We start from the raw sequence: 12597 nt of genomic DNA, 5'->3' as shown, positions 1-12597 counted from the left end.
GTTTTTTTAACAGGGTAAAATAAAAAAAGAAAACTATTCCTGTATATTTTGTAATTTTTTACATGAATAACCACAGGTAGCTATAGATTTAATGCAAAACAAATCTGTTGGTATTGCATGAAATTTGTATCATTACATGTTTTCAGAGGTAGTCTCTTAATTCATTTAGTTATTTAATTAATGTCAACAACGATGAACAGCCCTATTTTAATACCACACGCACAACGTCAAATCCTTTAAAACAATAAAAGAAGATATTTGACAATTTTTCTAGTTTTTATGTAGGTTGTTTCTTTCAGGTGACGATAAACTCAGACTTATCCTCTTGAATTATCTTCCGTTCTTGACAAATCATTGTTCCCAATTCAAAGGCATGCTTTCCTGTCAAACAAACTCTGAGAAAAAATTTTAAATGACCAAAGTAAAAGAAAGGTTATTATTTCAAAACTTAAAACCAACAGTATGACAAATACATATGATAATTTTAATAAAAAGTAACTAGTAAATACATTTATTAATAAAGAAAAAAAAACACATTTAAGATTTAATAAACATTTCAGAGCTATTAACTTTGTCGGTTCTTCAACGTGAACAAAGCATAAAATCGAAATGCTTTGCTAACGTTTATCCATAAGTAATATGACATTCGGTTTAATGTCTAATTAACACCCAATTACATAAACAACACATGGAGAAATTTAAAACTTTTAGTTGAAAAATACATTTTTGTGTACAGAAAACAATCTATAATTAAATACTTTACTAGAATATTGCTTTATAATTCAAGTAACGAATTCACTTCTTTCTTATCTTTTTTGTTTATTAAGGATTTTTTCATATTTTTAGGAATGAATCGAATAAAACATTTCTAATAATTCTGGTTATGTTCAATTGGATGTGGTTTCTTAAAATATAACCTTTGGGCCATATATACAGGTACATGCGAGTACATAGCTTCGGGCTGAGAATCCCACTAAAATTAAGATAAGTATCTACCTTGAAATCACAGGACCAAATACGTTGACGTACACATAAAAACAAAAAGGCATGACATTTTCAAACTCCGTCCTGGTTTGCTAATGATAAATTGCGATTTTTTAAATTAATGTGAACGAGGAAATTTATGTCTACTTAGCAGACCAACCGTCTCGCTTTATTTGTAACCTCGGTACACGTTTTTCAAAAGAGTGAATATCAGTAAACCCGATACAGGGCAGTATGAGTTCCTGCTTCCCAGTCCATGTTCGCTATATCATTACATTTTCTTGGTTCAGTCTAGAAATGATATCAATGCTTATATATTTAATTACTATCGTATCCCTTATCGTAAAAATATGTACCTCTCGCATTTGAATTTATCTTCTGGTACAATGTTTCAGTTACGCGTCAGAGCTGGAAGGGAACAGACGGTCTGCCTCTTATCAGTTCCTTATCTGAAGTAACCTAGTGAAACACAGAGCGGTATGTTTTAACAAGCGTGTGTACAGGTTAACTTTTGTTAATGTGACAAAACTTTTGTTAATTGTTGTCTGAGTTACTACTGTTTTTTGTGGTGTTGTAAAAAGTGTAAGTGCGTTGTTTTTCGAATAATAGTTATCATGTCGGATAAATGTGGAGTTTGCGTTAAAAACGTTGTGGCAAATAGTCTGAAAGTACAATGCGTTGATTGCAAAAAACAGATTTCATGGAGCTTGTGCAGGGATGTCAAAGGATGATATTGATTTTATTCAGAAGGAAAATCAAATCTGGAGATGTACACAATGCAGTAGGCTTCGTAGAACAAGTATGCAAGTAGAATCCGAGCTGGAGAAGAGTTCACCAGACATAGGTGACGCCATGAAGCTACTACACGAGATGAGACAAGAAAACAAAGATCAAACTAAAAAACTTGAACTTGGAAAATCCATCGAACTCTGCCATCAAACTATCTCCGAGTTAAGAAAAACTGTGGATTCACAGTCTGAGGCTTTGAACAGGTATAAAGACTTGTATGAACAACTTTTGTTCGAACATAAAAGGCTGCAAATTAAAATTGTTGAGCTGGAAGCCCGTCAAGACGAAACTGAGCAATACTCTAGACTTAATACAATAGAAATCCATGGGGTTCCTGAGAAAGAAAATGAAAATGTTTTCAGTCTAGTTCAACAAGTCCGAAACAGTCTAAACATACAAGTAAAGGAAGAGATGGTGGATGTCTGCCACAGACTTGGAGGGAAAAGTGGCGAAAGACCCCGAGGCATCGTAGTGAAGTTTACAAGAAGAACAGTCAAGGAAGAGTTTCTACAAAAAAGGAGAGTCAAGAGAAATCTGAATACGTCTGACATTGATTTCCCAAGCGCAGCAAGTGTCATCTATATAAATGAGAGCCTTACTCCTACAAGACGGCGGATATTCAACGAAGTACGATCGATCAAGAAAGAAAAAGAATTCACGTTCGTCTGGATACGGAACGGCAAGATCCTGGTCCGACCATCAGAAGGTGTCAGCAGTGAGCAACTGGAACGACGTGGAGAAGCTGAGGAAGCTGCCGGCAGCAACAGGCTCGCCTCAAGCTCCAGGTAACTAACTCCTCACAGACAACAGTACAAACAGTTCATCATGTTCACCTAAATGAATAGTTTAAAAGAAACAAGTTTTAAAAATAGTTTGTTTACTACTATTGATAGTTCAGATTTAATAATAGTACATCAAAACATCCGTAGTTTAAGGTCTAATTTTGACGATTTTTTAGTGTTTCTTGAAAGTTTGAAAATAAAGCCTGACATTATTGTACTAACAGAAATTTGGATAAGTGACAGTGAGGTGGGTCAGTACAATTTGCCTACTTTCTTGTTAAATGTTCAATGTAATAATAAGTACCGTGCGGGGGGCGTGGCGGTTTTTGTATCCGACCAATTGAATTGTGTACGTCAAGTTAAAACAACAATGGCGACGGCAGAATGTCGTACACCTTCACTTCAAACTTGAACGGGGCATAGCTGTTGATCTTTTAGCAGTTTACAGATTACAGGCGTTCTCAATCAATATGTTTAATGACGAATTTCAAAACACACTAAGCGGTATAAAATCTGCAAATTTCATAGTGAAAGGGGATTTAAATATTAATTTGTTGGATACATCTATTAGAAGTGTAGAGGACTATTTAATTTTAATGGCAGGTCATAGACTCAACTCACTTGTCAATGAACCCACAAGCATAAATAATCATCCAGAAACCTGTATAGACCATGTTTTTTGTAGAAGTAAGTTTGATAGCTCTGTTAAGTACACAGCAGAAGTTTTGAAGATAAATATAACCGATCATTGGATGACAGTTTTGGGTTTAAATATTAAAAATAATTGTATATCACGTATAACAAAAAACTGTTTTGAACATGTTTCAGTAAATTTAAATACACTTAAATTACTTGTAAGCCAAGAAAACTGGTTGGAAATATACAACTGTACTTCAATATCCGATGCATTTGAAATGTTCCTGATTAAAATTCAAAGTTATGTTTCAGTCTCTACGAATTGTGTAAACGTTAGTAACAAGCTTTTAAAACCCTGGATCAATGCAAGTACTGTAAAAGCCGTTAAAGAAAAAAATAATTTGTACAAAAAAGTTGTTAAGCGGCCTAATGATGTGAATTTAAGAAATAAGTACAGGATTATTAACAACAGTTTAAAAAAAACAAATAAAGCGCACTAAACAATTGCATTATTCACATGTTATAGAGTCAAATAAAACCAATACAAAAAAACTGTGGAAAACTATAAAGGAATTAGTAGGGGATAAAGTTAAAAACTCAGGTGTAATTCTGGTGAAAAACCACAATGATATTACAACTTCAAACCCGAAAGAGGTGTCCAACATTTTGAATAATTTCTTTTGTTCAATTGCAGTAGACCTGAGACAAACAATAGAAGCAGAAAACACCAATCCCACTCGTATGAATAGTTGTCACCAAAATATCTTCCATACTGTGGCAATAAAAGACTCGATGTTTTTGTATCCGACTAATAACAAAGAAATAAGCAATATAATAAAATCTTTAAAAAATAACAAAGCTCCTGGTTTTGATAATATTACACCTGTTATCATTAAAGAAATATCCGAATCAATTACAGACGTGCTAGTTTATTTGATAAATCTTAGCTTGTCGACAGGAGAGTTCCCAAAAATGTTAAAACATGCGGTAGTCACTCCACTCTTCAAAAAAAATGACAGATCAGATCCTGGCAACTATCGACCTATTGCGTTACTTTCAATATTTTCTAAAATACTCGAAAAAGTTGTTAAGGTGAGGCTAGTGAATTTTCTTACAAAACATAGTTTTTATAGTAAAAAACAGTATGGGTTCCAAAATAAGTTAAATACAAGTGCTGCCTTATTGGACTTCATGTCTCAGGTCTACACAGGCATGAATGAAGGAAAAGTGTGCGCTGGACTATTTGCCGACGTCATGAAGGCGTTCGATACAGTGGATCATCGAGTACTTTTAAATAGAATGCATGACGCAGGCATCAGGGGAATTGCTTTGCAATGGTTTTTTTTCTTATTTGACAGATAGAACCCAAGTAACTAGAGCTAATAAAACTTTCAGTGAAGTAGGTAAACTAGGTATAGGGATACCCCAAGGATCAGTTTTGTGTGGCCCTCTTTTTCTAATTTATATTAATAATTTGTGCAATAGTAATTTCAAGGGCAAGATTGTAGCATTTGCGGATGATACTGCTTTATTTTATAAAGCAGACTCACTAGCACAAGTACAACTGAGTATGCAACATGACGTAAATGCTTTAAGATGGTGGTTTTCTAATAATTTCATGGTAATGAGCCCTAAAACCAAATACTTATTATTTAACTTATGTAGAAAAGTATCCTTTATTTCACCTGTTAAATACCATGTTTTGAGTTGTCATTCTAATAATAATATAGTGTGTAATTGTTCAAACTTAGAACAGGTTGATAGTATTAAGTATCTTGGATTACTGGTAGATTCAAAGTTGAATTGGAAATCTCATATAGCTGAAGTTAAGTCTAAACTAGTGAAGTATGTTAGACTTTTTTATTCTCTTAGAACGGTATGCTATACAGGATTGCTTAAACAAGTTTATTTTCCCTTTATAAATTCTAAAATTGAATACGGTTTAGAAATTTGGGGAGGAACTTATATTACAATCCTCAAACCAATTGTTACTCTGCAAAAACATTTCATAAGAATAATAAAATTTAAGAATAAAATGAAGAGTTCAGCTCCAATTTTTAGAGATTTAAATGTGTTACCGATAAAAAATCTGTATATCTAAAAAGTATTAAAATCATTTTATAATCAAAGCAGCAGTTTTTACAATGCAAATTCACATTATAGTCAGAGAAGAATAAACGTTCAAGTTCCGAGACCCCATCTAACCTTGCTTAAAAAATTCTATCTTTTTTCAGGACCAAAGTTTTTTTAATTGTTTACCAGAATATTTAAGAAAATGTAAAATCAAAAATAAGTTTGTTAAAATGCTTCGGCATGTTTTGTTATTGGAAGAAGATGTAGACAGGTTTTACAACACTATAGTATGATCATTACACTTTTAAATTGTAACTTTATATTATAATTTACTTGAAAATCTGATCAACATTTCACATATATTTCCGTTTTATGTTACTTTTTTTAGAAGTTAATCTAGTTATAGTTGTTTTAGAGTGTATCATTACGAGGATCTGGTAGTGCAGTCCTTTTTTTCGAGTTGCTGTTTCTTTATGTGTACTAGTGTAATTCCCGAACAGGTATTTTGTTACCTCGGGCTTTATTGTTGATTTTAGTTTAAGATCTACTGTATGTAAAATGTACAACTGACAACAATAAAGAAATTTTTCATTCATTCATGTTTTTATTGAACTGGTTTTAGCCACAGACTCATTACGGTACTTCATTTCTTCAAATTGCACTCGAAGAACAACTGTTTGGTTGAAACATGTTATAACGTGTCTGTGTCTCTATCAGGTGTGAAAAATATTGCCTACCTTTGTAAATATTTTCTCTTTGAACTAGTTTTATAAGTATTCGTGAGCATTTAGAAATAAAAATATATACTTGAAATACAAAAGTATGGATAGATAATTCAAATACAAATATTTGAAAATAAATTGAACTTTGGTTTTTAATCTGGGCAAGCCACTTAAAATTATAAATCATTGTGTTTACAACTGGTCTGGAGTCTAAGATATTGTGTCTGCGGGCCTGAAGCCAAATCAGTGTCTAGAACTGTTCTTACCTTGAAAGATAAATTTAGTGGAGTTTAAAACGTTCAAACAATTAGTGGATATTTGGTTCTTAAGATTTTTAACTTTTGGCACAACTTAGTAACTTCATTAATTGATAAATGTACTAGCAGAACAAGTAAAAATATACAGCTATCATTTAAAGAAAACAAAGTAATATTAAAAAAAAATATTTTAATTGAAACTAAGTCTCGATATAAATTTCTCAACCATTCAAATAGAACATATGAAATTTGGTCTTATCAGCATTTTGGCTTTAATCGGATATTGAAAATTACAGTTCCTTTTCTCGTCATTTCTGTTCTATAGTATAGAGTAATAGAATAATAATAGTTGCCGCGAACCGCAGTCCAATGGTTATTTTAGGTTGCAAATCCAAGATATTCTTCTTTTACCTTTACTTTTCTTTCCATAAATTTACCTTCATACAAAATTTTTAAAGTTTAGGCTTTGTACAATTCCTCTTATGTTACTGCCAAAATATCGAACTTTATACCCAAATAGACTTTATAATATTTTATGATATTCAAATTCGGTATATTTATTGCACCATTTGTAGAAAAGTTCATTGATTTGATCTTGAATTTTGAAATTACAATAATTGGTTTATATCCATGTAATTATTTAATTTCAAGTAAAAACTTCTTGATAAATTCTTTTAAACATATGTTATAACTACTCTTGTTGACATATAATCCAACTTTATAAAAAAATCTAATTTCTTGCTCTATCCATCCATGATATTACACATGATCTTCTGCAACACGAGATTTGAAAAGCTTGTAGCTTCTCATTTTATTATTTCTTTAAGAGTCCACATCGGAACGGATAGTGGATGTCACTAAATTATACAGCGTATACTATAAATACTATCCAGAATGATATATTCAACAATTAAACAATATTAGACCAATCTGCTTAGTTTATTCGAAGCAAGTTTTCTAAAACAATCAACCAGAATTTAATGAGATCCATTAACGATTTTAAAATACTCTGTTCTGAAACCCTACTAAATAAATAAAATTGTGGTCGTGTAGATGCATATCTCAAGAAAGGTTTCTACTGTAGATCTAAAATTTTACATAATATTAATTTTAGTTAAATTTTAATTAAATTAATATCAGTTGCTATCAGAATCAAGCGACATCGAGCAAGGCTGTTACTTGGATTAGTAATGCTGAGCAAAACAATCCTAGCAAGCGGTCTGCCTGCCCCGCTATTGGAGGGTCTGTGGATTAAATGCTGACTTTATAATTTACTAGAATATAACTTTATAATTTAGAATACTTTTTAAAAATATTCTTAATATATTTAATTACAGATCAAATCTCCATTCAACATTTAAATTTTTGATATTTTACTTATTGATTCGTTTCTGAGAGAATGAGATCAAAGATCCCTAAGCTCAATGAAAAACGTGCTTCTCATCAGAAAAGTTTCCACACAAACGCTATTCTTGTTTTGGTGAATCACACCGTCTTTGCTTCTTGAGTGAAGTGCTAAGCAAATGGGGAAATTATTTATACATTTATATGTTGAACAAATTAATGTTTGCCAAACTTTGAAAGCCACGATGAAATCGTAGCTTGTATTGTTATCAAACCATACATGCCTTTTGTAACCTAATATTTATTCATTATTAGTCAGTTCCATTATATGGTAACGGTATCCAATAATTACACTAATTACTATTATAGATTAACTATCTATTAAAGTATGTAAAACTCGATGGTTTATTAATGAACAAATCAGTAAAATTGGCGAAAGCCGCTTATTTATGTATCAAAAACTTCGAATATAAGATTCAGGTTTTTTTCAAACATTCGTCGCATATAAAGGGAACTTGCCAAATCACATCCTTAGATTTTTACTTCCACTTAAGGACAGAAAGTATTAAATAAGAAAAATCAACATAACCACAAAACTGGTACACAAATACTATAACTAATTTAGGGTATTGATATTATACATAAGTTTTTTTTTTTTATTTTCAATTATGAAACTTAAGTGGGACACCCTCTTGCATTGAGTCCGTTATATTCCGAAATAAGTAGTTGCAGAATGTTATAAATATTGAAATAAATTGAAATTAATGCCCCTAAATCGTGATTACTTGTAGTTTTATTCCAATAAATACGATTAAATGCCTCGTAACATTTCTGTTGGTGGTTTTTTAAATTACATCCTACAAATCTGGAAAAAGAACAATCGCAGTCTGTTCGTGATTGCTCTCAAGTGACATAATCCATAATTAATAAAGAGACAATGACGAGTGGTAGGGTATTACTTGTACCGTATCCTAAAATAAACTAACAGATACAGTATTAGTAATTGAGTCATTTACATAAAAATAGTAAGACATCATGGTTATCAAGAGGGTTTTTTTTTTTTTTTTTTATCTCTTTATTGCATTTTTAAAAACAATTTAACATTGTATCGCAATCGTCATAAACAAAAATAAATAGTCCCAACTATACCTTCATACACATTCACACTTACACTTCATACATTCGCTCAGGCACATTCAAACTGACTCCAGATCCAAAGCAAACATATACATACCGACTCCAGATCCAGAGCAAACACATACAAACTGATTATTTTAAATACTGTGCAAATTTAGACCTCCCAGCGGCTCATCATGAATTCATCGACAGAATAAAACGCTTTTGACACCAAAAGGCATTTGAGACGAGTTTTATTAATTGATTTTGATTGGATGGAATTTTTTATACTCTCAGGGAGCTTGTTGATGAGTCTGACACCAACTTGTTGCGGGAGGTGTTGTGATAACGTCAATCTGTATTGACTAGTTCGAAAATTGTCCCTGCCTCTTGTCCCATATTGGTGAACGTCACCGCCACGAACCAAATCACACTTTGATTTGCAGTACGTGATCACCTCAAGAATGTAGAGGCAGGGCAAAGTCAGCAACCCCAGCTCCCTGAAAGATTCCCTACACGACTCTCTATAATTCAGCTTTGCAATGATTCTGATTGCTTTTTTTTGGAGCTTGAAAACTCTTTCCATTTTGTTTCTTCTGGCACAACCTCCCCAGAGTCTCACTCCATACGCAAAGTGTGGGTGGAATTAAGCCGAAATAGGCCATTTTTAAAACTCTGAGGGAACAAAACTTTGCTAAATGCCGCAAGGCATATATGCCTGAGGCTACTCTAGCACATACATTGTCCACATGATCAGCCCAGGTCAGTCCTCTATCTAGGAACATTCCCAAAAACTTTGTGGAATCAGTTTCCTCTAAACGAACATCATCCACAAACACAGCAGGGTGCGCTGTGTGATCATTTTGTCGAAGGCTAAAATGTATGACATTTGTTTTAGACTGATTTGTTTTTCAGGTTTATTTCAGCAAAATACTGAATGCATGCATTCAATTCTATGAAAGATTGATTTCCAGATCTTGGGTTGATTTGTTTTTGAGACAGAGAGTAGTGTCGTCAGCATACTGAACCAGCGTTCCATGCTGGATCACTGATTTCAATCTACAGACGTAAACTAGAAACAATAGAGGCCCAAGGATGGAGCCCTGAGGGACACCGTGGGTCATTTTAATTTTGTTTGAAACAACGTTCGAGATCTCCACGCACTGGTCTCGATCCTTGAGGTAAGAAGCGAGCCACAAGTGCGAGAGCCCCCGCACGCCGCATTTCTCCAACTGGTGCAACAGTGTCTCATGATGCACACAGTCAAAAGCTTTGGATAGGTCGAGGAATATGCTAAGCACATGTTCCTCGTCCTTCCATTCCATCGACAACATTGTCCAGGAGGTTGTTCACAGCATCCACTGTAGATCTCTGTTTTTCCTAAATCCAAATTGTTCTGGATTCAGAATTTTGTTATTTTCTAAAAAGCTTGCAAGTCTTTCATAAAAAATCTTTTCGAAAATTTTGCTAAACACAGGCAGAATTGAGATTTGGGCGATAGTTGCTTGCAAGGCAAGGATCGTCCTTTTTGAAGATCGGGATGACTTTGGCCGTCTTCAGGAGAGACGGAAAAGTTCCCTTTTCCAAAGAAAAGTTTATCAGTTTTGTGAGTGGTCTCACTATGTGCCTGAAAGCAACGTTTTGAGAAGCCACACTGACATCCCGCTGGCATCACACGTTTTTTTTTGAGTTCAGTCCTTGTATCACACGTGCTACCTCCCCCTCACACACAGGAGCCAAAGCCATGGATGCAACTGGTTCAACAGCATCTCCCCCGCCGAACCGAGGTTCAGTGAACGCCGAGTTCACTGTAGCAACGGAAGAGAAGTACTTATTGAATTCGTCTGCTACTTGAGCTTGATTTTCAACAATTTTGTCTTCAATTCTGATTGCCAATTTCTTTGGTGTTTTTGCTCAAATTTGTATCTCGAGATAAGTCGTTTATGATTTTCCAAGCAGTTTTTTGAGAAGTTTTCGCAGTTACCCAAGGCTCTATTTACATCATACGCTTTAGCTGCTCGTATAACTTTTTTATAGATCCTTCGGTAATTTCTGAAAAAAGTTTTGAAATTTTCGTTTTGGGTTCCAATGAAAATTTTGTGAAAAAATTTTAGCTTCTCTCGAGACACAAGAATTCCCTTAGTCATCCACGTACCTTTTTGTTGGTTTTGCGATTGACTTTGTCCTCCTGAACGGACAAGCAACATCCAGGTAATAGTTGAAACCATCACTGAATGCTGCATACATGTCATCGACATTACCAAACTTGTCTAAAAACTGCCCAAGGCTCGACTTCCAAAATCTCATTCAAGTGGTGAATATTTTGGGGCCGAATTGTCCTGGCAACTTTAAATTTAAATTTTTGACTTTAGGGTAGGGGTAGGGAAACCTTTACTAATATCGTTATTTATTTCAATACACTACCATTTAATAATATTCAGATTTACACTGCGTATAAAAGTCACTTTTAAATAGCACAATCAAATCTAGATAATTTACAGCTTCACTGTTGAACAATAATCAGGTTGTATATGAAGTGTAATGGAGGTGCGAAGCGATCAATTCAGTCTATATTTAATATGGACTGCCATTTACATATTAAATAATGTCTTATTTCTTCAAAGTAATGGCTGAGCTATAGCGAGGGGCTGAGAAATATTCACTTCTGTCTGCCATCTTTGTGTTTGTCAGAAGGATATCTCCAGAAGAAACTGAGCCATAGACTTGAATTTTTGCACGAAGCTTCATTTTTTCTCGCAAATGTGTAACATTGGGTTTAATAGTGCATGTTCCTTTATAGGGTTCGGCTAATTATTTTACTATATTAAGCCTAAGCGAACGTCCATACATCGGTCTCATGAGTAACCATGATGGCAAAGAGAAAATAGCACTATAAATAAATTTGTAAATAAACTGCATACGATTAAGTCACAATTTTAATTTGACAAGAAACAATTTCAGCCTAATGAAATTTTCCTTGCTACCTCAGCGAAGCCTGTAACTCGATATATCGTGTGTCAAACTTCCTGTTACTCCAAGAAAGAAAATAAAATTATGTTTAACATAAAGTTTAAATTTTGTAACCTGTGATAAGATAACTAATTGTACATTATGATTGCTGGTTTGTGAGCTTCAATCATTCTCAGTACCGGTGACCAAACATGTCCACTTCCACATTTACCTTGATAAAGACACACTTATTACTAATTAAGTGTATTGGAGCATTTTACATTTTGGGGACACATTAGTTCAACCCTTCTATTACACCATACAATAGATCTCCACAGTTCCAGGTAGTGCAGTTCCTAAGTGTTATATTTCTATAAGATATTGTTAGAATCATGTTTTGAGAGGATGCAACTTTTTATTATCTTCAATGCAGCGTGTTCAGACATTTTTAACATAATTTAACACTCCAAAATCAGTGATTCTTTAATTTAAAATAAATAATTAAATTTATTACTTATTTCAATGTGAAATGTATTATTTTACTACTTAGATATACACAACTTTTGATCAATGTATCAAAATGAAATAAAAAGCTATATTGTTGATATTTTATTATGAATTATAATAGAAAGAATTGATTAAACAAATAGTAAGGTCACTATTATTTTACTACCCTAAAACAGAAAAGATTAATAATATAAATTTTGGATGGACGAATTTCACATTTTGGATTTCCAAAATAAATTTGTTTGACAGCGAATAAATTAATAAATTATCACTAATCATTGTGTAGAACCACAATTTGTTTATTATGAGTGTTAGAAATGCACCCTGTGTAAAGAGTCAAGAAAGCTCAGTTTATGAACAAAGTTTCCTTCAGGGATGAGTTTCACTCAGTAGCAACTTTCAGGTGACAACAAAGTTAGATTTATCCTCTTGAATGAC

General features: G+C 33.3%; 1 protein-coding gene across 1 annotated transcript; it reads left to right on the top strand.

The window, feature by feature from the left end:
- The first annotated feature begins 1785 nt into the window (after window positions 1–1785).
- On the top strand, window positions 1786–10558 carry LOC124361321. Its single transcript, XM_046815369.1, has 2 exons — window positions 1786–2558; window positions 10399–10558. Exons 1-2 carry the CDS (start codon window positions 1786–1788, stop codon window positions 10556–10558), a joined length of 933 nt encoding a protein of 310 aa, XP_046671325.1.
- The last annotated feature ends 2039 nt before the right edge of the window (window positions 10559–12597 follow it).

The sequence above is a fragment of the Homalodisca vitripennis genome, chromosome 4 (genome assembly GCF_021130785.1).
Source record: "Homalodisca vitripennis isolate AUS2020 chromosome 4, UT_GWSS_2.1, whole genome shotgun sequence".
NCBI lineage: Eukaryota > Metazoa > Arthropoda > Insecta > Hemiptera > Cicadellidae > Homalodisca > Homalodisca vitripennis.
This window is presented reverse-complemented; position numbering and strand designations above follow the sequence as displayed.